This window comes from Tasmannia lanceolata, unplaced genomic scaffold (genome assembly GCF_043159265.1).
Source record: "Tasmannia lanceolata isolate RefF3 unplaced genomic scaffold, GAP_Taslan_0.1 ptg000023l, whole genome shotgun sequence".
Classification (NCBI taxonomy): domain Eukaryota; kingdom Viridiplantae; phylum Streptophyta; class Magnoliopsida; order Canellales; family Winteraceae; genus Tasmannia; species Tasmannia lanceolata.
Window position 1 is genome coordinate 36,127,521 of NW_027518700.1, and position 26,401 is coordinate 36,153,921.

At 40.1% G+C, this 26,401-nt stretch overlaps 1 protein-coding gene across 1 annotated transcript in view; it reads left to right on the plus strand.

Moving 5' to 3' along the window:
- The first annotated feature begins 6,222 nt into the window (after positions 1 to 6,222).
- The window catches only part of LOC143856609 (uncharacterized), a 31,309-nt gene continuing 11,130 nt past the window's right edge, over positions 6,223 to 26,401 (plus strand). Inside the window, exon 1 of the mRNA XM_077366875.1 lies at positions 6,223 to 6,770. Within this exon, the coding sequence (XP_077222990.1) occupies positions 6,516 to 6,770 (255 nt within the window). The 5' untranslated portion in view covers positions 6,223 to 6,515. The remainder of the gene's footprint in view (positions 6,771 to 26,401) is intronic.

A 26,401-nucleotide genomic window follows, 5' to 3' on the forward strand; every position in this document is an offset into this window, starting at 1 on the left:
AACTCACTTTACGATGGAAAACTCCCTGATAAAGTGATAAACTCCAGAGCCGCCATTTTCTCTCATATGTGATAACCCTTATTCATCAATAAAGAATAATTCGATAATCTTCTTATCAGATAGTCCTTAGTAAAAGAGCCTAGAAACCCCAAAAAGGTCAAGCAAACACCGAAGAATCGACACCCCTGGGATCTATCATTAAAACCTGTCAGAGATCAGATACTTTCCTTCTCCTCATTGCTTAGTTATTAATTAGATTAAATACGTATAGAATCATGTTAGGTTTAATAATAGGTTCTTTAAGGGCTTTAGAAAATTGATTTGAACCATTCACTGGAAGGGCCAAGAGATATGGATCATATTAATCATCATGGTGTCGTGGGCCTCATCACAGGTGTCTAATAATTATCGTACACAATTAGGAAAATGCCTCACTCTTTTTAATACTTAAAAAAGAAAAAATGGCAACCCTATGCACGGGGCTCTCGCCATTGCGGGGTTTGGGGAGGGCTAGATGTACGTAGCCTTACCCCTGCTTTGCAGAGAGGCTGTTTCCGTGCCTTGAACCCGTGACCACCAGGTCACAATGGAGAAACCTTACCGTTGCGCCAAGGCTCGCCTTCTCTTTTTAATACCTTTTAAAAGCAAAATAACCTTTTTTTTTGTGAAGAAAACGTTTAAAACACATTTTAGACATATTGAACATATTTTTAGCAAACTCGTGAACTTTACCCACTATATTTTGCAAATAGCAAAGTTACCCTCGATAGGAGTAACACTTGATGTCTCTCTTTGATCTATACGTTATAACATTTTTGGCATACGTATCACCCCATTCTATTCATTGAACGTATTTTTTGCGTTCTCATTTATTTGACCATTTTTACACTACGGTTTCATTTCTTTCTTTCGATGTAAAATGACTTAAAATTTGTTTTACTCCCATTTACATCAAAAGAGACAGAGGTTACATTTTTTTAACCAATACAATATTAAACCCAAATTTTTCCTCCGATTATTTATGCCATATCATGTTTTGCTTATTATGTTCGTACATAACATAAAATGACTGCCCCGTTCTTGATTTTACAAAACCAGAGGAATACTCCGATGGGACACTAATCTTATGTAGAAGGATGAGGCTTAGAGAGCCCTATCTTTGATTCATCGGACCGACCATTCTATAAGCCCTATGTTAGATAATATTTTTTTTGATGAGTAAGTTGAGGTTAGGCAAGACCCCGACAATAATATGATTAAAATAAAATAACAAATATACACGGAGATATCAAATTACAATATTTTAAATTTTGTTCCATCTTCTCCTCGGATAAGATTTGCTCGAGCTCTGGAGGGAGAGGATATCTGGATGGAAGTTCCTTTACAAGAGCAATTTCTTTTATATGGGAAGTTTACCGAGGAATCGGCCTCCCTTCATATGTGGGAAATTCACCAGTTTCTGAATTTTGATAACATCTCTCTTATATCTGACACAAGTTGGGCCTTTCTCCATAGGAGCTTATACTTTCCTTCAAGCGCTTTTACGGCATATTCTGAGTCTATTCAATCCAAATATCTTGGATTCCAAGAACTTGAGGGAGCTGGATCCCTGTGTTTAATGGCATTTATTTTCAGAGCAAAGATTTCTTCTCTATCTACTTCAATCGAATAATACTCGAGTGCATTTCCATTGTGATCGCAAATTAGCCCGCCAATTCTTGCATCATAGCATCTAGAGAAGTGTTTGAGTTTAATTTGAACTTGCCCAGAATTGGTCTGATCCATTTAAATACTTTGTCTCTTAATTTCTTTTCACTTAATATGTAGCCTAGCTTTGTAGCAATTTTTTTATGGTATTCTGAATTCTCAGATACCAAATGTAGGGCCTTCATTCTTTTGCTAACTGTTAGTAGAATGTCATGGAGGATGTATCGCTTCGGATGAGGATGATCTATTTTTTCAGAATACTTGACTATTTCCTTCTCGCCAAATGAAACAGATTGCTATTGTGAAGCAGATCTCCATGGCCACCGCTGACTGGCCTTTGCTTGAGCTCATTTTCCTGATCCTGAATTCTTCCTCTTGGAGTGATTTTAAAGGTTTTATTCTATGGTTTAGCCTCCGTAATATAGATCTCCAGATCCAGGAAGAGTAGCCGCATCTGAAAAACAAGTGATTTACTGATTTTGTCTCTCTTTTGCAAAGCTGGTACTTTTGGTCGATAGTTTCTCCCATGAAGAGTAGATGATCTAATGTGCTTAGTTTGTCATGGAGAGCTTTCCAGGTAACTAAGGAATGTCTCGGAATATGCCCAATAAACCAGATCATACTAGCCCATGGAACTATAGGAGATGTTGATCTAATGATATTCCAAGCACTTTTGAAAGTGAATGCTCCATCTGTGGTTTCCTTCCAAATGGTAGAGTTAGCACTTCTCAGATCGATGAGAATTTTGTTGATGATATTCTTCAGTTCTCTAAGGGATGGCTTGTTTCGCATTGGATCCCAATATCCTTATGAGAATATTTCGTCAATAGTCTTTACTTGTCTTAAGTCAGAATCTATGTTTGCTCGCGAGATTAAAGAGTGCAAAGGCCCTTATGGGTTCCATGGCTGGTACCAGAAGTCTACATTTTCCCCTGTTCCCACCTGATAGCAAATATAGGATTAGCAAATTCTCGAGCTTTAAGGATGCTTCTTAGGCCCCATGAAGGTTTTGATGGACCAGTTACTGACTAGAAGTTGTTCTTCTTGACATATTTTTGTTGGACCCAATCCTAAAGAGTGTATCTGTTGATAAGGTGCAAATTCTCGAGTTGTTGTTCTTGACATATTTTTGTTGGACCCAATCCACGAGCTTTCTTATGCCCATGCCTCCCTCTAACTTCGGTCTACATAGGACTTTCCAGGATATGGCATGATAATTTTTCCTTCCTTCTGGCCCCGCCCAGATGAACCCTCTAATTACCTTTTCAAGGTTATCCATCACTCCCTTTGGTATATGAAATGCACCGTGACCAAAAACATGATAGGAGTTGAGAACCAATTTTACAAGTTCTATTTTGCTTGACGTAGACTAGTTTGAGACAAAGGCTTAGTTGAGTTGAGTTGTGTTATTTTTCCTGCCTTAAGGAGATATCTATTACTCCATCCTTGGATCCTTTTTCGTATCTTTGCAATCCAGGGTTCCCTTAGGTTGAAAAAAAAAAAATTGTTTAGGATGACTGTTCTTTCGCTGAGAGTGGTTCCTGAAAAGAACACTTCGCATTTGTGGATGTTGGCTTCAATCCTGTACATTTTGCCATGTTAGATAGTATCTATTAAAATAAATTGAAGATCCTAGAATGTGAACAGTTCAGAATAGCAAAAAATTACATATATTTAGATATAGATTATAAAAATGGTTTCTCCATTGTGACATGGTGGTCAAGGGTTCGAGTCCCGAAAAAAGCCTCTCTGCAAAGCAGGGATAAGGCAGGGATAAGGCTGCGTACATATAGCCCTCCCCATACCCCGAAATGGCGGTAGCCTCATGCACTGGGCTGCGCTTATTGTCAAAAGGTGTGATATTTGGTCCATAGGATATCCAGCATTAGGAAATCGGATTGATGGTCCAGATCAATTAAAAGTGAAGCCGTTACATAATTAGTAGTGAGCTTGCCCCATCAAATTTCAATGAGGTCACGACAAATTACATAGAGTTAGATGTAGATTATCTAAATGGTGTGATAATTGGGCCATAGGATATCTAGCATTAGGAATTCATATAAACGGTCTAGATCAATTAAAGGCTGGGCCCATTATGTAATTAGGGGGCGTGCCTCATCATATTACAATGGGGTCTCGCTCCACATTAATTGTGGACGCGAAAGCATCCTCAGAAATCTCGCACAATCTTTCTTCGCTGAAATCACGATCTTTTGTAGCGCGTGAGATCTAACTCGACGATATTTCGTGTTTTACGGCATGTGTCGTTCTCGTTCTTCGGCCCAAAAATTTAAGGGGATTCTCCCGTGCGAAAAATGAGCAAATACTATAGAGGTCCTTTGTTTAATTAAACAATTGTATTTTAGTCATTATGCTGACCGGGATTTGTTTAGCCATTACAAAATTTTCTAAACGAAAAAAGGGTGGATGCATTTGATATCGACGATCGTTTTTAAGTAATGACTAATGAGAGCCTGAGAAGTAAAAAGGGAAAGGCGTGATACATGTGATATACTCTCCCCCTTCTCCTCCTCAGGCCACCCCCTCTAGTGTATATGACTACTATTTTTGGAATACAAGGGGTGGCCTGGGAAGAATGGGGGCAATAATATCATTTCCCTATTTGAAAAGATGGACTGACATGAGATTCGCAGCATCTTCCAGGTTCCAACAGAGCTAAATATGGTAAACTGTGGGGCCACAACATAAGAATTTGAAAACAGTTTTAGAAAACAAATTATGATGATGTTAATGCAGGATATGCACTACGATGCTAAAGATTGTCTTTTAATATTGGGTTCATATTAGTTTGAGAACAAACTCTTCTTCTTTACTTTATTGGGTTAATATTAGTTCAGAATAACAAGACTGTCTTTCAAGCTCTAAGGAAGCGGCCATGGTGAAAGGTACTTCTAACCCATCTTGTTAGTACTTGATTTTTTCTTTGATTTGAATGCCTAAGATCCAAAGGGATCATTGAGTTAATGTGTAGAATAACAAAGTTCAGATCTTTGACGTTGGTCTTTACATTTTACTATTGTCTATTAATCCGTGCCTATTTTTGCACAAAATAGCTTTACCTCAATTACAATTTAAAAAATAAAAATTGACATATGCCCTTGAGATATTTATATATTAATTATATTTATGGACGATAAAATATGCCTGATTTTCCTATTTGAAAAAGGTTTTGTTCTTTCCAAGTAGTAGTATATCTAAGGAGAGTGGATGTTAGTATAAGGGTAAAAGCGCGATTGAATATTTACATGAAAATTTAAGACGATTTCATAATACTTGATTATACCCTCTTTTTAAAAGATGTTGCAATAATCATCAAATTGATATGGATAATATATGTACACACATTACTCTTTGGTGGATCACGAGATTTCATTTTCGAATTGAGATTCTCCACGTTCGCACTAGAGCATAAATTATTTTGTCGTGGTAGAGATTATGACAATGGCTTTTGCTTTAAAGCAAGTAAAGTAGAATAAACACACTACATGATCACGAATTTAATTGCATATTGGGGAAGAAGGCTCGCCGTGAAGATTCACAGAATTCACAGTGGTTCTTTCACCATGGTTGGTTTAGATTGATCGTAACCAGATGATTATGAATTACTTCCATTTAATATTAATATTTTATCGAATCAGAAGATAAAATATCAAAATCATGGCTCCTTCGAATTATGGTTTCAAATGGAAGCACGTATTTATGCGAAATCCCGGCTATTTTTTAATGCAACAACATCAACAATGCGACAACATCAACAATCCCCTCAAAACTTTAAATAGATCAACACACGTCTGTGTTAGAGTATTCACGTGGTGCCAATTATCGCGGATGATCCGATCCATCGATCCGAATAGATGGTTTAGTTATATGTCCGAGAGATCGGAACATGTCAAACATTCCCCGTGTAAACATGATCGGAAAACGACCGATTTAACATTTTTAATTGTATTTAACCTTTTTGACCCAATAATAGTTTATCTTCAAGGTTTATCAACAATATAGAAAGAAAATAAATGTATAATTTGAAGCCAATAGGATGATGATGAAAATTTTTATTTTTCTTCAAATTATATATAATTTGTATATATATACACACAAATTATATAAATTAATTTATATATATTTATAAATTCGCTTTTGCTAGCATCCATCGCAAAAGGCATTTCACAGCTGGTCTGTTGCATGTCACACCAGCCACCTCGTGAATGGAGACAACAACGATTGTCTCCATTCACGAGGTGGCTGCTTTGACATGCGACAAACCAGCAGTGAAATGCCTTTCGTGATGGACCCTAGCAAATCCCAAATTCGAAGACATTAAGTTGACAATTAAAAAATTAGCTTAATCACAAAACAACAAAACCATACAGGAGGGAGCTAAAAAGGGGAAATGTAATAAATGACTGACTTAAGGAGGAGGGAGGTGGTGATTTAAATTGGAGGTGAAAAAACCTAGAGAGGCTCTCTAATGTTGTTTAGAGAAAAAAATGGAGGAGGACGTATTTGCCCCTTAGGAAGGAACGGATAGTGACCGGGGTAGAGTAAATCTGTGTCTCACTGCTCCCTCAGAGAGATAGAGAGTTTGGGTTTTTCAAAACAAACACAATAAAACTAGCATTTAAAAAATAATCTTTGATCAAATATACCCAACTGGGTTCATTAGCATTTTGAGAGGGATTTCAATTTCTCTCTTCTTTCATTTCAATTTGCATCCACATAGATAATATTTTCCCCAAAACCTCCTGATTTTTCAAATTCCTAATGGTTTCTTTATAGTCTTGGCTTGCATGGCTGATATGCAGGTTTTCTCTACAGAGACAAACAACATAATGAACTCAGAGACCTCTTCCCTCTCTTCCTATTTGTCATCTTATTGTTCTAATCCTTTTCCATTCACGAATGGAAAAGAAAGCTTACGATTAGCTGAACAGAGGGCTCATGAGATTATATATATGACACAGCCTACAGTTGTTTCTGATCAGATGAGGAAAGCTATTGCTGGTTATGTTCAGAGGCTGATTAAAAGTGTTGTTACCTGCGAGGTGAATAAATTTTACTATTTGAACATTCCTTATTTTTTTTCTTTATGGGTTTATTTGATTTTAGAGAGTTTAGTACTTTAAGTTGTGATTCTCTTGTTTTTTTTTTGTGGGTTGATGATTATTTCAGTTTGGTAGCATTTTATTATCATGCATGATGTAGTTCAGCTATTTGAGGGATTGTTTGATTAATTTTGGAGAGTTTAGTGCTTTATTTTGTTATTATTTGTTCATTTTTTTGTCGTTTGATGATTATTTGAGTTTGGTAGCATTTCATTCTAATGCATGTCTCTATTTCAGCTATTTTAGAGATGGGTCTTTTGGATACATGGATCGTGAAATCCTGGATTTTATAAGCTAAAACCTGGATTTTGCCACTAGAATCCAGGTTTTAGCTTATAAAATGCATTTTGAGCATATAAATCCAAGTTTCATCTGGTTAAATCCGAGTTTTAGCTTGTAAAATCCAAGATTTTAAGATCCTAGATTATAAAATCTATGTATCCAAACGGCTACTTTAATTCTATTGATATTTTGTTGTCTGTTTTTGGGATATTTCATTGTCTATTTTTTTGGATGTTTGAATATAAATATTTTGTTGTCTGTTTTAGGGATGTTTTAATAGAAATATATTGTTGTCTTTTCAGGGTGATTATATTTTGATTTTGTGATGTAAGGAAAGAAATTGATTGTATGATGCTTAAAAATGTATTAATTTTCTCTGCATGTTGAACTGATTTAAAGCTATAACTTTTTGTTTGTTAGGTAACCTGGGATTAAATCTGTAAATTTAACTCAGTTCAATATGCAGAGAAAATGATTGCATTTGTAAGCATTACGCAATCAATTTACGATAAATTAAAACAAGTTGTTTTCTAATCGACTGTAAATTAGCTTTTTTAATCTACCGTAAATTGATTGCATAATGCTTACAAATGTACTAATTTTCTCTGCATGTTGAATTGATTTAAAGCTGTAATTTAGTTCACCATCCATTGTTTATTGGTCAGTCCAACATTTGTTTCTTCGAATCCTTAACGTTTCATATTATTTGATCCCATGCAGAGTATAACGTTGCTCCATGCACGATCACGATCCATAATACATATTCAATCAAATTCTCATCAGATTTATTGTTTAGTTTATCATAAATCTTGTAAATTTGTAGAGTGGTTAAATATCCAAACTTTGTCTAAGTAAAAGTGTGGGGAAATTTATGGGTCAAATGTGCAGCATTGCTACTTCTTTCCCAACCATAGTGGAAGCTTACATTACAGTTATGTATTGTATTTGAATGCCAGTGCATTGTCCTAAAATGGATTTATGTCAAGAAAAACGTATGCTAAAACAACTTTTCCTCTCTTAATCATTATCTAGTTTTCCTGATACATTTGATTATATATGCTGAGACCACAGAAACTGATTTTTAGGAGAAGTTACGGGATTAGAGAGAAGTTGGGAAGTTATCCACGTGCACAAAATGTAGAATGGAAAGAAGTAAGAAGTTGCAGGAGTTGGAGAGAAGTTAGGTAGTGTGGGAGCCAGTTTTTCCCACACGTGTGGAGCGGCAGGGGATCACCACATCAGGTTCTCTGGGAGTGTTAGCTTGATCTGTGTTTCTTGCGAACTCGGGACCGAGGTCCTAACTTCACAAGAAAGAGAAACTCAGAGTCGCCACATAAGTTAGGGCCTAGGACCCTTGCTTGTTCTTCTAATGAAATAAGTAGCGGTTCTCGAATTTCATTGGAAGAATAGTAACCAAAGGGGTTCTTTTGCTCTCGGCTTAGATTCTTATATTTTGCTCTGTTTATTTAAGGCATGGTCCTTACAGATATCTGGGTAAGGGTTATGGTTACAATCAGGGAAGGTGTTAGGCACCCCTCTTGCCCGGATGAATCCGGTCTCTTGTCTTGGTTTGGTATTTTTCAAAGAATTTAAGCAGGCTAACTTATCTTTATATCTTTATTTAGATTATGCTTAGTTCCAGAATGTAAATAAAGTAAATTTACAAAAAGACCGAAAATAAGCTGTAGTTATCCTGATTGAGATCGTATGTTGTAGTATGAGTCCTGGAACATCTCGTAACTTGATGACAATTAGGTTAACTGAAATCTAATGGAAAAGACAGTGCAGAAAGTAAAAGAAAGGTAGAAGGATTTATATCATAAGTTCTGAGGGCAATGTGAGCCATAGATCTTATGATGTCACCACCTCGTACCTCACTTTGTAAACGAAATTACATAAAGCTGATAAGTAAAAGAAAGGTAGAGGTGTTTATATCATAAGTTCTGAGAGCAATGTGAGTCGGGGATCTTACGATGTCACCACCTCGTACCTTACTTTGTAAAAGAAATTACATAAAGCTGATAAATAAATGTAAATTTACCAGAATTTGTAGAGAGTTGGGCAACGTAACTGCGCTATTTGGAAGAGAGAAGCTCTGATGTTGTTGAGAAATCAACGGCGTAACGGTGCTGTGTTGGTAAAGGGACTTCGGGTTTGCCGAGATTTCGGCAGAACAAAGGCGCTATTTAGATAATAGGGTCTCACGTTCTCCAAAATTCGGTAGCACAACGGTGCTTTTGTTGAAGAAGAGGCTGCGGGTTTGTTGGAGAATTGGCAGCGCAACGGAGCTACTCTGACAAAGGGGGCTCTTAGTTTATCGAGATTTGGAAAGAACAATGGCTCTATTATAAAAAATAGCTTGTGTTTCTGTGAAATTCGACACAACAAGGACGCTATTTGAGAGGTTTTGCTCCGAACCTTCAATATTTTGGCAGAATGCCGACACCCAGTGTGAGCTACCTAGAGTTTCCCAACTTTCTCTCTTCTAGAAACAAGTAAATTAGGGTTTTTCTAGAAATTCAGTAAATATTAGAGGGGGGTGAAAATATCACAAAAAGGGGAGAGAGAAGGGAAAATCGCCACCACCATCCACCCTCAAGCCTTACTGAAATAAGGGTCTATAGAACCAAGAGGGGGGTGAATTGGTTTTATCAAAAATTTATACAATTTTAAATTCCAGTATTAAACCTAATTTGATTTTTTCTTCTCTTAATTAGATTTTGGTTAGTTCAAATAATATCAAATCAAAAGGAAATGCCAAACCAAACAAAAATGAAAGTGCAAGACAAGGAAGGAACACACTGATGTATAGTGGTTCGGGCAAAGTCCTACTCCACTCTTCTTGAGATCGTCCTCAAGGATTTTCACTATGTGAGACCTCCACGATGCCTGGTTCCGAGGCGATTACAGTCCCAAGGGGTATTAAATGAGGATGCCCTTGACACCTTTACACCGACTCTCCTTCTTCGCGAAGTTATAAGCGTTACTCCTTAGGGTATTAAAAATAGGATGCCCTAGCCACCTTTACAATGAATAGAAGATGAAGATTGCTTAGCTTCTCTTGAAAGCTTGATGCACAATGAAGTCCCCTTGAGTGCTCTCCACAATAGGTGCAAATGAAAGCCCTAAATCCAAACTCTAATGATTTGCAAGTGCAAGGCAAGTTTGGTGGAGAAGAAAAACAAAGGCTCAAGCTAAAAGGGGTTTGCAAGTTCTTTGAATGCTTAAGGATATTTTTCAAATCATTCAAGAGAGGTAGATAATCCTCTTGAATGAGTATTTATAGCCCTTTGAGAATATATGACCGTTTGGGGGTGTGAGCATCAAAAGACACTAAAAAATAAATTTTAATTTGAAACCCAACGGCTCTTTTTTGTGTGCTGTCGCGACGTTCTCGGAGTTCCGAGAAAAATTCTCGGAGTTCCAAGAGAATGGCCAGAACTTGGAAAATACTACTGGACCATTTCTCGGAGTTCCGAGAGAAATTCTCGGAGTGCCGAGCTCGGAGCTCCGAGAAAAATCTCAGAGTTCCGAGAAGCCTTAGCAGACTTTTCTGTTTTTGTTGCTATTTGACTTTAGGCTTTTGGAACTCAAATCTTATGATAATTTGGAATGTTATGAGGAGTCCCAACATGTTGGTCCACCACATAACCATTCACTTAACCAATTAATTTTAATACGGTGAGTGTAGTTAGTTTTGAAAATACATTTGAACGATTTTGCCTTGACTTAGAAATCAAAGAGAGAGGATGTACAACAAGTCTAAATATGGTTACGCTCCTCTTTGGTCTTGGTCTTCATAGATCTTCTATGGTGTGCTTGCATTGCTTGAGTGTGTTGAGTTGAGCTCCACATTGATTGTTCTTCCAAGGTGAGTTGTCCCATGTGGTCTCTAGCTCCTTTGACTCTTGTGTGGTATATCTTCAAGCATGACCAAGTGATGTAAGGGTTCCTTCTATGATCACCCTATCTTATCACAACACTTCAAGGCAAATTGATTAGTACTCAAGCACATAATCAATTGTGTTTAGAATCATCAAAACAAGATAGGAGAGTAGACCCTTGGGCTTACAATCTCCCCCTTTTTTATGATGACAAACGAAATTGATTATGAGGTGTGTGTGGAGTGACATAATAGGCAAGTGAATGCAAGAACTCCCCCTCAATATATGCACAATGATAAACGATAACAAGTAAAAGCATATAGTGCATATATAACATGAATAGATAATCAATTTCCAAACTTCTCCCCCTTTTGTCATCGACAAAAAGGCAAACTTAATCAAGGTTTAAGCGCATGCATGAACAAAGTAATATTCGAGAAGTAGTTCATGTTGATTAGCTATAAAACTCCCCCTTAAACTTTCAAATGAGGCAAACTAAGATGTATAGCAAATAGGAGTGAATGTAGCCTCAAAAATCACCTTTTTTTTTTAAATAGAATGAGATAGAGTGTGAAGCTAACATGATGGGCAGGAGTAAATGATGATTGAGTTAGGTACTTCCCCTAAATCAATGCTTATGGTATAAAATATGTAGCCAAATAATGCACATATACCTGTTCATGATCGAGATGTTGACCTACTGCCAAATTGTTAGGTATTTTAATTAAGGTGAAGGTACCTCTCCATCTTAGAGAACTAAAAAGGCTAAGAGTACCAATTGAGAGATTTTTAGATTAAGATTTGACATCTCATTCATGCAGATTTTCTATCCACTCTACATCCAGCAAAGTCTGCATCTGAATATCCAGTGAGAGTGAAGGCAGTAGATCTTTCATACCATAGTCCCAGACTTTGGGTTCCTCTTAAGTACTTGAAGATCTTCTTGACTGCAGATAGGTGAGACTCCTTTGGATCCGATTGAAATCGAGCACAGAGACAGACAGTAAACATAATGTCTGGTCTGCTGGCTGTCAAATAGAGTAGGTTACCTATCATACCCCTATACATCTTTTGGTCCACAGATTTGCCAAATTCATCATTTTCTAACTTAGCAGTTGTACTCATGGGAATTCTTGATATCTTGCTGCTATCCATACCATACTTCTTTAATAACTCCTTTGTATATTTTTCTTGATTTATAAATATTCCATTTTGGTTTTGTTTGATTTGGAGTACTAAGAAGTAGGTTAACTCACCCATCATGCTCATTTCAAATTCATTTTTTATTAGAGTTGCAAATTCGTCACACTTTTTTTGATTAGTCGAGCCACAGATGGTGTCATCCACATAAATCTGGACAAGGAGGATATCTTGATTTTTTCTTTTGATAAATAATGTTTTATCCACCTTTCCCATCTCAAAACCTTTTTCTACTAGGAAGGTGCAAAGCCTCTTATACCAAGCTCTAGGAGCTTGCTTCAAACCATATAAAGCCTTATCAAGCTTGAAGACATGATTTGGATGTTTGTAGTCTTCAAAACCTGAAGGTTGCTCAACATACACTTCCTCTTGGATATAGCCATTGAGGAAGGCACTTTTGACATCCATTTGATATAATTTAAATCCTGTATGAGATGCATATGCCAAGAGTATCCTAATAGCTTCCATACGGGCAACAGGAGCAAATGTCTCATCACAGTCTATTCCTTCCTCCTGATTGTACCCTTGGGCTACAAGCCTAGCTTTATTTCAAGTAATAATTCCATTTTTATCTATTTTATTTCTATACACCCATCTTGTGCCAATGACTGGATGATCACTAGGCCTAGGCACTAGCCTCCACACCTTGTTCCTTTCGAATTGACTCAACTCTTCTTGCATAGCCATCAACCAATATTCATCCTTTTCGGCTTCCTTGATTGACTTAGGTTCTAATTCGGATAAGAACGCCAAGTTGTTACTCACACTTCGATAGTAAGATCTAGTTCTTACCGACGATGTGGCATCACCTAAGATTTGGGATTCAGGATGATCTACCAATATTATCCTATCCCTAGGTATTGAGTCATCCTCTACACTCTCAACTTCCTCACTAGGTAATGTATTACTTGTAGATGCATGGGAAGGAGCATTTGTCTAAGGTAAGAGGTGTTCAATAGGTTCATCCTCATCATGTGGCATTTCTTGAGGTGTTGGCTCTCTCTGATCAAATATAACATGTATGGATTCTTCTACAACTAGGGTTCTTCTATTAAACACTCTATATGCCTTGTTATGGTAGAATACCCAAAGAATATGCCATCATCCGACTTCTTATCAAATTTATGCAAGTTATCTTTGATATTCAAGATGTAGCATCTACAACCAAACACTCTAAAGTAGCTTATATTTGGTTTCAAGTTTTTCCAAAGCTCATAAGGTGTTTTCTTAGAAATTGGCCTCATATATACCCTATTTATGATATAGCAAGCAGTGCTAACTGCCTCTGCCCAAAAGTATCTAGGGAGATCATTCTCATGCAACATGGTTCTAGCCATTTCTTGGAGGGTTCGGTTCCTTCTTTCTACAACCCCATTTTGTTGAGGTGTCCTAGGTGTCAAAAAGTTGTGTTTGATGCCATGTTCATTACAATAAGTGTCAAAGTGTATATTTTCAAATTCGGTTCCATGGTCACTCCTAATGTAAGATATGGCAATACCTGTTTCATTTTGGACTTGATTACACAACTTAAGAAAATTTTCATAGGTTTCATCTTTATGTGCTAAAAATATGACCCATGTAAATTGTGAGTAATCATCCACAACAACAAACACGTACCTCTTTCCACCTAGGCTACTTGTCTTCATTGGTCCAAAAAGATACATATGAAGTATTTGCAAGGGGAAAGTGGTTGAGATCATATTTTTAGGGGCAAATGAGCTCTTCAATTGTTTGCCTAATTGACAAGTTCTACAAATGTGATCTTTGGTGTACTTGAACTTAGGCAATCCTCTGACAATGTCTTTTGAGGAGAGGGTTGAAATGAGATCCAGTCCGGCATGACCCAACCTCCTATGCCATAACCAAGAATTTTCACTATTGGCATTAAGACAAGTTACATTTTGGAGTCTAAGATCATCTAGCCCTACATTTTGGAATCTTCACTACTGCCATTTTAAAATTTTAAATGGAAAAAATTGACATATGTTAGTTTTAGGGACCTTTTAGCAATTATTTTACAAAAGTAGGACTGCTTGGAAAATATGCTTTTCTTAGGGACTATTAAGCAATTATTTTGCCATGTAGGGACTAATCAGCAAAAATCCCTATCTTAAATCGACTGCCCTCGAAAGACAAATGGGGAGTCGATTTAGGATATACGGGGGTCAATTTATCACTCCCCTAAAACTATGGTGAAAGTCCACCAAGGGTAAAAAAAAAATGGCATTCTGCCATTGCTGTGGGTATGGAATGATATGGTTTTCTAGTTGAATTGCACTTCAGAAACATGTACCCGTAGTTGGTACACGGAGAGGGGCATTGCTTTCTACTGAAATGGAATAGGTGTTAGAAACATCTAAACCCAAAAGTCCTTTTGGTTGAAACATCTAGCCCAATTGTGTTTAGAATCATCAAAACAAGATAGGAGAGTAGACCCTTGGGCTTACAATTACCCCTTCCTCTATTTATAGTTTTTTTTTTTTTTTTTTTTGGGGGGGGGGGGGGGGGGGGGCGGGTAGAGTCTAGTAATTTTGCCCCAATTTCGTTGGGGGTGACATCATTTTTCGTAGGGCGCTAAAGTTCGTCTTTTAGTCTGTCTCAAAAAATGTCTTTTTCATCTTTTATGGTAAGTTTCGAATGTCCGTAACTCCTTCGATTAAATTCCGATTCACTCATGCTTAGATCCATTGGATGCCTCGTTCTAAGGAGTTTTCAATGAACCTAATATCTCTTGCTTTTAGAAAACAAAGTGTCCTTTGGGTAAAAATGGAAGTTTTCAGCTCAAAGTTAACTTACTGATTGAAATGTTGTGTGACGGCTTATTAGCTTATGCCGTAAAAGGCAGGGCGCTGTGTAAAACAGGCTTTTTGGTCGCCGAAAAAGGCGGGTGCTGTGTAAAAGATAGGCTTTCGGTTGCATTTCTGTGATAACACTGTTTTCGAAAATCGTTTCCTTTTCCAAATATCCTAATAAAAGTTTGAGAGAAACTGAACTGGTGCTATAGGACTCGTCATAAGGTTCTTCGTCGCAACACCTATCATTAGTACCACCTTGACAAAATTGGGTGTCTACAGATGCCCCTCTTTGGTAGAGGGTGCAAGGCACCCGAATGCCAAAGTAAGGAGACAACAAAATTTTGTCAATGGGGACTAATGATAGGTTTGCAAGACTCAGATCAGATCTTGAGGCATCGAGGAATCTTGCTGTCAGGTCATCGAGTGGAAACCTCTCGCCGACAGTTTTTGGGGTTTTGAAAATACGGCTGTTTAAAACGAGTCTTGCGTGAACGTCGTTTCCAACAGTCGAGAGGGTCATCGAAAGTCAGGTTTGGAGCCTGATCTAGGGAGGGACCTCGAGGAATGTCGTTTAGACATCCAATGCTATCACTGGTAAAGGAAATGCCGAAATGGCATCAGGTACGACGGATCATACACAAGACTTGTATGATTGTCACTTGCTCTGTGGTTTGGGTAAATGATTAGGTGTAATGCAATACTGTTATTTTAACAGTATTTGATTTCGAAAAGATGTTTCTTCGATATCTAGGTATGCTCAGCATAGGTGCTCTAAGGGAGACTTTGGTGGTATGCTCAGGGCAGGTACTCTCAGGGAGACTTTGGTCGTATGTTCATGGCAGGTGCTCCAAGGGAGACTTTAGTTGCTTGCTCCGGGCAGGTGCTCTCAGGGAGACTTTGGTTTGTTTACTCAGGCCAGGTGCTTTTAGGGAGACATTGGTTGTATGCTCAGGGCAGGTGCTCTCAAGTAGACTTTGGTTGTTCAGAATGCCTCAGGGCAGGTGCTCTCAGGGAGACTTTGGTTGTATGCTCCGGGCGGGTGCTCTCAAGGAGACTTTGGTTGTTCAGGATGCCTCAAGGGACTCACACTCGTTTGGATTGCCTTAGGGGACTCACATTGGTTTCGGTTGCCTCAGGGGACTCACATGGGTTTGGGTTGCCTCAGTGGACTCACACTGGTTTGGATGCCTCAGGGGACTCACATTGATTGGGATGCCTCAGGTGACTCACACTGGTTTGAGTTGCCTCAGGGGTCTTACATTGGTTGGGATGCCTCAAGGGACTCACACTGGTTTATATGCCTCAGGGGACTCACACTGATTGGGATGCCTCCGGGGACTCACACTGGTTGGGATGCCTCAGGGGACTCACACTGGTTGGGATGCCTCAGAGGACTCACACTGGTTTGGGTTGCCTCAGGGGTCTCACATTGGTTTGGATGCCTCAGGGTCTCACATTGGTTTGGATGCCTCAGAGGACTCACACTGGTTTGGATTGCCTCAGGGGTCTTACATTCGTTTGAGTTGCCTCAAGGGTCTTACATTGGTTGGGATGCCTCAGGGGACTTACACTGGTTTGGATGCCTCAGGGACTCACACTGGTTTGGATGCCTCAGGGGACTCACACTGGTTTGGGTTGCCTCAGGAGTCTCACATTGGTTTGGATGCCTCAGGGACTCACACTGGTTGGGATGCCTCAGGGGACTCACACTGGTTTGGATTGGTTTAGGGGTCTCACAGTGGTTGGGATGCCTCAGGGGAGTCACACTGGTTTGGATGTCTCATGGGACTCACACTGGTTTGGGTTGCCTCAGGGGTCTCACACGAGTTTGGGATGCCTCAGGAGACTCACACTGGTTTGGATGCCTCAGGGGACTCACACTGGTTTGGGTTGCCTCAGGTGTCTTAGACTGGTTGGGATGCCTCAGGGGACTCACATTGGTTTCGGTTGCCTCAGGGGTCTTACATTGGTTGGGATGCCTCAGGGACTCACTCTGGTTGGGATGCCTTAGGGGACTCACTCTGGTTGGGATGCCTCAGGGGGCTCACACTGGTTTGGGTTGCCTCAGGGGTCTTACATTGGTTGGGATGCCTTAGGGGACTTCACTTGGGATGATTTTTGAACGACTTTGTCTTGGATTTGGTTATAGACTCCGCTGGGGATTTTGAACAACTTCGTGCCTTAGATTAATCTTTGCCACGAAGGGGCACTCTTTTGGAGCGATTGAACTCTGCCCGGGATGATGTAGGAGGTATTGGATTGTCTCCTAGGACTTCATTGGCAAAGCCTCTTTGAAAGACATTGGCTGCCTTGAAAATGCTTTATACAGACTCTGTGAGGAAGGATATGTGAATCTCTGGTTATTCAGGAGTACAGATAGTTTAATTCTGCAAGGAGAACACCGATTAGATGCACTTGGAAGCTTTGAGGAATGCTCAAAAGAGTTGATTGATTCATTGTTGAAAGATTTCGGGAATCGTAGATGAAACAACAGTGAAACAGGAAATCTCGAGAGCCATGGGAGTCTTCAGTCTCTCACCCCCGAGCAGACCCGTTGTCCGCTCCACACAAAGTCCAGGATTCTCAGGAGCAGGGTCTGACAGACCCTCCGGCTGAGCAGTGATCTTTACGTTTCTTTTTTGTTCCCCCAGTTGAGGATGAGATGTATTTAATTTTCCGTTTGGATTAACCAGACATACATTGATATATGGATCAGTTCGACTTGTTTGCTTTTATCTGCATTTGTTTGTGTTGTTGTTTTGAATTAAAGCTCATTTTTATATAAATAAACACCCATTCTAGGTGGATATTTACACAAAAATTGTCACGCCCCGAACCCATAATTCTAGGTAAGGCGCACGTGACAGCCGCCGCACGCCCATAGGGTCGCCCCCACAAGCATGCAAGGCTCCTTTTTCGATCAACTATTCTCAACAATCAGAGTAACTAATAAATGCGGAAATTTTAGTCTCATAATGAAATACAAATATAGATTAGGTCCATAAGTCTAAATCCAACAATAATTATTTCAAGACAATCACCTTAATAAAATATCAAAGGTTTCTAAATTGGAACAATGAAATAAAGAACAAATCTCCTAGGCTCCAATCCAAGTGCCTGATCTCAGCAAATCTACTGCCGCTCCTCTGTATCTGAAATTTGTTAAAACCACATAATGAGCTAACAGCCCAGCCGGTTTTCCAAATCCAAGCCAGCTAATAGGAAAACAAAAACAAACTTGTGCGGAAAAGACGTAGCATGCCATAAAATTTAGCCAATGCAGAAATTGATAAGAATTAAAAAGATCATTTCTACATAAGCTATATAAGAAAAATACATGTTTTTACAAAACAGTTCCAACCACTCGGTTATGCAGTTTTTCACTTGGAAATTAATGACAAGAATATATATTTTCAAACACTTGATTTTGCATTTTTCCACTTGGAAATCAAATACTTAACAGTAATATATTTTCAAACATAACAGTCTTCTCTGTGGCCAATTTCCAACCTTATTGGCAAGTAGCGTAACCCAAGGCGAACACTCGTTCGCAGGACTCACAGGTCCAAAAGTGCGCAATGTCACAATATCAATAGCCAGAGGACTCCCTACTGGCCGCCCGAGATCAACCTTACGGGTAGATAAAATTTGACCGGTCTACGTGATCACGTCCAGTGTACTCACCCACTGGTAGGTTGGGCACTAGATTCCCACCAGAGATCAACCTTACTGGCGGAATCCATTCCATACCAAGACTGTATACAAATATAGAGAAAAGCAATTTAATGTCTGTAATTCCATGCTATAAATTTTGTAGATGTTTCAAGCCATAGGGGACTCCCCCCATTCCAATCTATGAAAACCATATCGTAAACAAAGTGCTGTTCAAATTGTTTGCTTCATGAATTCTAGTTTTCAAAATCATGTTCTTCATAAATCTTTTTATGTATAGGGATGAAAACATGTCAAGACTAAAGGATACCATGCATAATGATATTCAACTATGTAGAATGACATACTAAAAAAACGTTCAGTAAAAATCTTCTCCAAAAGAAGTTCCAAGTCAAAGTAGATATGCAAAAATTGTAATAGAAAGCTTTCAACTTAGCAAAAAATAAATATTTGATAATACACTGACATAGGGTAGGATCACCTACCTCTTGCACGAATTTCTGACTTTGTTTTGTTTTCTCTAGGACGACGTTGACGTTGACAAAAACTCCTCTTTTTCCCCTTCACATTAGTAAGTAAACCAAGGTCATTTAACTATCCTAATGTGTAACAGTCCCTATTAAATAAGATTTCATATTTGATTGTGCCTCTAAAAAGAAAAGAAATTAGGACGGCTCTAAAAACTCATTTCTAACACATCGCACCTAAACTCCAATCCCATTTGCTCAACCAAATTTATTCGCACCTAAACTCCAATCCCATTTGCTCAACCAAATTTATTTACTTAAGACTACTCTTTTCCTCCTTTTTGTTCTTGTCAAGGAAGGGAATTTGCAAAGCTGAAACTAGAAGGTGACTGAGTAAGAATATGAACTTACAGAATTTTGGCAATTATTCGTGATGAAGATCCACCCAACCGTAGTTGATCTCAAGACAAGAATATGAACTTACAGAATTTTGGCAATTATTCGTGATGAAGATCCACCCAACCGTAGTTGATCTCAAGACATATGTGATGGAATATGAGGTCTTGTAGGCCTTGATTCTTGGACACAAGGTTATGGCAACAAGATGGTGGAAAGTAGTTTATTTACCGGCAGCAATAGCAATTTGCAGAGGTTTCTAGGACTGTTTTGCAATGGCTTCTAGGACTGTTTTGCAATGGCTTCTAGGACTGTTTTGCAATGGTTCTAAAGTGGTGTAGAACTTGGTCTTGTAGGAGAGTTACAAGCATCCCAATGTAGGAGAGTTACAAGCATCTCAATGGCCTCAAACACCACCTATATTCCCTCTTTCTAAAGCCCACAACAACTACATCCAACACCTATATTTCTTCTTTCTAAAGCCCACAACAACTACATCCAACACCTATAGTTCTTCTTTCTAAAGCCCACAACAACTAACCTTCATCAACACCACCCCTTTCTAAAGCCCACAACAACTAATCTTCATCAACACCACCCCTTTCTAAAGCCCACAACTACTAACCTTCATCAACACCACCCCTTTCTAAATCCCACAACAACTAACCTTCATCCAATGAGAGAAGAGAGTGGAGAGAAAAAGTTGTAGGCAAGAGAGTGGAGAGAAAAGGTTGTGGTGAGAAAGTTGTAGAGAAGAGAGTGGAGAGAAAAAGTTGTAGGCAAGAGAGTGGAGAGAAAAGGTTGTGGTGAGAAAGTTGTAGAGAAGAGAGTGGAGAGAAAAGGTTGTAGAGTGGAGAGAAAAGGTTGTAGCCTCGCAAGGTTCCAAACATCCCACACATTTCTTTCTTTTTCAATATTGAAATGATTGCTACCTTAAGATAAAATATTGAAAATGATTGCATATTTGATTCCTAATTTAACCAACTAACCTTCATCCAATGAGAGGAAGAGAGTGGAGAGAAAAAAAAGAAGAAGGTTGTAGTCTCGTAAGGTTCCAAACATCCCACACATTTCTTTCTTTTTCAATATTGAAATGATTGCTATCTTAAGATAGAATATTGAAAATGATTGCATATTTGATTCCTAATTTAACTTTAGTCATTGATGATAATAGCACATGATTGTTACCTTATGATTGAATATTGAAAATGATTGCATATTTGATTCCTAATTTAACTTTAGTCCATTTGATATTATTACCCATATCAAAGAAAATTCACAACTTTTATTTGATACTAACACCCATTTCTAACAATTAATCTTGGCTTAATTTTTTATAATGACACCCATTATAAAAAAAAATCATATGTTCACTTTGATAAGGATAATTACCCAAATACTTGGGACCGGGTATTACATCATACCCCCCTAAAAAGAATTTCGTCCTCGAATTTCACATACCTGGTGCTTGAAAAAGCTGGGGGTACTTTTCCTGCATCTCCTCCTCAAGCTCCCAAGTTGCCTCTCGCTCAGAGTGATTTCTCCACTGTACCTTGACATAGGGAATGGTGCGTTTTCTAAGAACTTGGTCCTTTCGATCAACGATACGCACCGGGTGTTCCTCATATGACATATCCTCTCTGAGTTGCAAAGGGGCCAATTCTACTACACGGTCCGGGTCCGGAACATACTTCCTCAGCATAGAGACATGGAAGACATTATGCACCCCAGCCAAACTGGGTGGTAGTGCAAGGCGATAGGCAACTGTCCCGACCCTTTTAAGAATTTCGTATGGCCCAACATACTTGGGATTCAACTTTCCTCTAATGCCAAATCTGACCACTCCTTTAGTGGGAGACACCCTCAAGAAAACACGATCTCCAACTTCAAATTCAAGCTCACGCCTCCTGACATCAGCGTAGCTCTTCTGCCTGCTTTGTGCTGCTCGGAGACGCTCTCTGATCAATTGAACCTTTTCTTCTGCCTGATGCACTAGCTCCGGGCCCAAAATCTGCCTCTCACCAACCTCATCCCAATGGATGGGAGACCTGCACTTTCTACCATAGAGGGCCTCATAAGGGGCCATCTGAATGCTGGATTGGTAGCTATTGTTGTATGCGAACTCCACCAAAGGTAACTGCCGATCCCAAGAACCTCTAAAATCCAAGGCACATGCTCTCAGCATGTCTTCCAATATCTGGATCGTCCGTTCTGACTGGCCATCGGTTTGTGGATGATACGCTGTACTGAAGTTCAACCTAGTTCCCAAAGCCTTATGGAAACTCCTCCAGAACTGAGACACGAACCTTGGGTCTCTGTCAGACACAATCGACACTGGCACTCCATGTAGCCTGACAATCTCCTCCAAGTACCACTCTGCCATCTGATCCAATGTCGAACCCACTCTATAAGCCAAGAAGTGAGCCGACTTAGTCAACCTGTCGACTATAACCCAAATGGCATCATTTTTCTTCAATGTCTTTGGCAAACCGGTCACAAAATCCATAGTGATGTGCTCCCATTTCCACTCTGGAATAGGGAGGGGCTCTAACTTCCCGGCAGGTCTCTGATGCTCTATCTTGACCTGCTGGCAGATTATACAACGAGCCACAAACTCTGCAATCTCTCGCTTCATGTTATTCCACCAGAAAATTTCTCTGAGGTCCCTGTACATTTTGGTGCTTCCAGGGTGCACTGAATAAGTAGAACTATGGGCCTCATCCATAATCTCCCTCTTGAGATCCGCATCAGCAGGCACACACAACCGAGTTCCGAACCTCAAGGACCCATCCTCATGGACTCGAAAATCTAATTGGGATCCTGCCTCAACTTCTGCCCTGATCTTATGGAGTCTCTCATCAGTACTCTGAGAAATCTTTATTCTCTCTAACAAAGTGGGCTGAACTCTCAGGTTCGCAATTTGCAGACCAGGCTCGTGCTGTCTTACCTCAATACTCAACCTCCTCAAGTCCTCAATGATCTGCCTTTGATTAGTTATCAAAGATGCCATCTTACCCTGGGCCTTTCTGCTCAAAGCATCTGCTACTACATTAGCCTTCCCTGGATGATAGCTGATGGTCAGGTCATAGTCCTGTAGCAATTCAAGCCATCTCCTCTGACGCATATTTAGCTCCTTTTGCGTGAACAAGTACTTTAGGCTCTTATGGTCAGTGAAGACCTCACATGGCTCCCCATAAAGGTAGTGTCTCCAAATTTTCAATGCAAACACTACTGCTGCTAACTCTAGATCATGCGTCGGATAGTTCTGCTCATATGGCTTCAACTGCCTGGAGGCATAGGCCACTACCTTTCCGTGTTGCATCAACACACAACCTAAACCACTCTTAGAGGCATCACTATATATGGTGAATCCTCCACTCTCAGATGGTATAGTGAGGATTGGGGCCGATACTAACCTTCGTTTCAACTCTTGGAAGCTCTCCTCGCACTTATCAGACCATTCAAACTTGGTTCCCTTATGCGTTAGACGGGTCAGTGGTACGGCAATCCGTGAAAATCCCTCTACGAATTTCCTGTAATATCCCGCCAGACCTAAGAAACTGCGAATTTCGGCGACATTAGACGGCCTGCTCCAATCCACTACGGCCTCAATCTTTTGGGGGTCCACAGACACTCCATCCTTAGAAATCACATGCCCCAGAAAAGCCACTCTATCAAGCCAAAACTCACACTTCTTGAATTTCGCATATAGCTGCTCTGCTCTCAATACCTGCAACACCTGCCTTAAGTGATTTTCATGCTCTTCATGGCTCTTGAGTAGATTAGGATGTCATCTATGAACACTACTACAAATCTGTCTAAGAATGGCTTGAACACCCTATTCATCAAATCCATAAATGCCGCGGGTGCGTTAGTCAAACCAAATGGCAACACTAAGAACTCGTAGTGTCCATATCTAGTCCTGAAAGCTGACTTGGGCACATCTTCTGGCTTGATCTTCAACTGATGGTAACCCGAGCGAAGATCGATCTTAGAGAATACTTTAGACCCCTGTAACTGATCAAATAGATCCTCGATCCTGGGCAATGGATACTTATTTCTCACAGTTACCTTGTTTAGCTCTCTATAATCGATGCACAACCGCATACTCCCATCTTTCTTCTTCACAAATAGCACTGGTGCACCCCAAGGAGAAACACTAGGTCTGATCAACCCCTTATCAAGAAGTTCTTGCAACTGCCCACTCAACTCCTTAAGCTCTACTGGAGCCATTCGATAGGGAGCCTTAGAAATGGGACCCGTGCTAGGTACAAGATCAATGGAGAATTCGATCTCTCTATCTGGAGGCAACCCCGGCAAGTCTTCAGGGAATACATCAGGGAAGTCTCGTACAATTGTGATGTCCTCTAGCCTGAGGGCCTCCTGACTGACTTCTGATATAGAGGCAAGAAATCCCTCACGACCCTTCCTTAACAATCTGCTAGCCTTGCAAGCCGAAATGATTTGGGTGGGCGCACCACCAGGACTACCAATAAAACTGAACCTTCGCTGTCCTGGCATCTGAAAAGTCACTAACTTACTGTGACAGTCTAGGCTGGCATGATTAGCAGCCAGCCAATCCATCCCAAGAATAACATCAAAATCCTTCATCTCCAAGACTACCAAATCAGCGGGTAACTCCCTGTCACCGATCTTCACTGCACACGACTTGCAAATCCTGTCGGTAATCAGGCTACCTCCTACAGGTGTGTCTACACATAACTCTACATCTAAAGGCTCATGAACTAATCCATGCTTCACAACAAACCGGGATGATATAAAAGAATGTGAGGCACCCGAATCAAATAATACACATGCATAGACCGAAGCTATTGGAAGGGTACCTGTCATAGGTTAACCCATTCCCACTATTAACTAAGCAAACATAGGTTAACCTATTCCCACTATTAACTAAGCAAACATCAAAATGCAATACGTTGAAATTTTATAGACATTTATATGAATAAGAATATCAACAACTAACTAATGACATACCTGTCACCACTGCATTAGAGGCCATAGCGTCCTGCTCGGTTAGTGCATAGACTCGGCTTGGGATCCTCTGCTTCTTATTCCATGCCTGATTCTCTCCTGTGGGCGGGACTCGCACCGCTGGAGGTGCCCGATTCTCTCCTGTGGGCGGAACTCGCGCTGCTGGGGGTGCTCCTGAAAACTGAAAATTTCTCTTCCGAGGACAATCTGCTACCTTGTGACCCAACTGGCCACACTCAAAACATGCCCCAGTGATCCATGGGCAATCCTTTTCTGCATGATGTTTCTTGCATTTGGCACACAAGCTAGACCTCTGACCAGCACTCTGATGCTGCGGGCGATGGTCGCCTGACCTCTGCTGTGATCCACCTCCCTGGCGGTAGGAATTAGGCCTCTTAGATGGCTCTCCTGAAATCTGGCCATCCTGCTGACCTCCTGCCCTGAATCTCTTCTTCTGCTGGTCCCTATGCTGTTGGGACCTGATGACTCCTTCCTCAACCTGTAAAGCCTTACTCAACACATCTGCATAGGTTTTAAGCTGGAAATCTTTTACTCGATGCCTGATAGGCTCCCTGAGTCCGTCTTGGAAACGGCGAGCAAGAAGCCCGTCGTCCTCCATGACCGATATGGGTGCAAACATCCCCAATCTCGTAAACTCTGCCTCATAATCTATGACAGATCTGTTCCCTTGCTTTAAATTGAAAAAATCATTTTCCTTAAGAATCCTCACACTATCAGGAAAATATTTGTCATAGAAAGCTGTAGAGAATTCATCCCATGCAATGATAGCGCTCCCCCTGACACGCTTCTCCATCTTCCACCAAGCATCTGCACTTCCTCTAAGCATGAACGTGGCAGCTACTACTTTGTCCGGCGCTGCCATCCCCAGAAATTCAAAGATTTTCTCGGTCTCTTGCAACCATTCATCAGCCACGAGAGGATCAGTGGTCCCTCCAAATGTATTGGCCATCCTCCGAAACTCGGTCATCCTATTCTGCTGACGAGGCTCGACCTGTGGCGGATGATGCTGAGGCTGCTGCTGCTGTTGGGTCACCACCCCAACCAAAGTCTCCATCATCCGCTCTAATCGGGGTAACCCTTGCTCTTCCTGATGAGTCCCTCCCTCTGCAGTATGGATGATAGGGGTGGGAGGCTCCTCCTCTTGCGCCTGATTTGGCTGCACTGGAGCCGGTATAGGGTTTCGCTGAAGTCGGGTCGTGCTACGAGCAAGGTCAGTCATTCTCTTGGTACGAGCCATACCTATCCCAACAATAGCAAACACTAGTAAGGCTCTAGATTATAAAATACCTACATCTAATCGGAAGGTAAGTAGTAAAAATTGTAAAAATACAATTTGCCTTTACCTAAGTAGTAAAAATACAATTTGCCTTTGCCTAAGGTCCTGTAGTAAAAATACAATTTGCCTTTGCCTAAGGTCCTACCGGTTCTTAAACCTATTGCTCTGATACCACTTTACTGTCACGCCCCGAACCCATAATTCTAGGTAAGGCGCACGTGACAGCCGCCGCACGCCCATAGGGTCGCCCCCACAAGCATGCAAGGCTCCTTTTTCGATCAACTATTCTCAACAATCAGAGTAACTAATAAATGCGGAAATTTTAGTCTCATAATGAAATACAAATATAGATTAGGTCCATAAGTCTAAATCCAACAATAATTATTTCAAGACAATCACCTTAATAAAATATCAAAGGTTTCTAAATTGGAACAATGAAATAAAGAACAAATCTCCTAGGCTCCAATCCAAGTGCCTGATCTCAGCAAATCTACTGCCGCTCCTCTGTATCTGAAATTTGTTAAAACCACATAATGAGCTAACAGCCCAGCCGGTTTTCCAAATCCAAGCCAGCTAATAGGAAAAC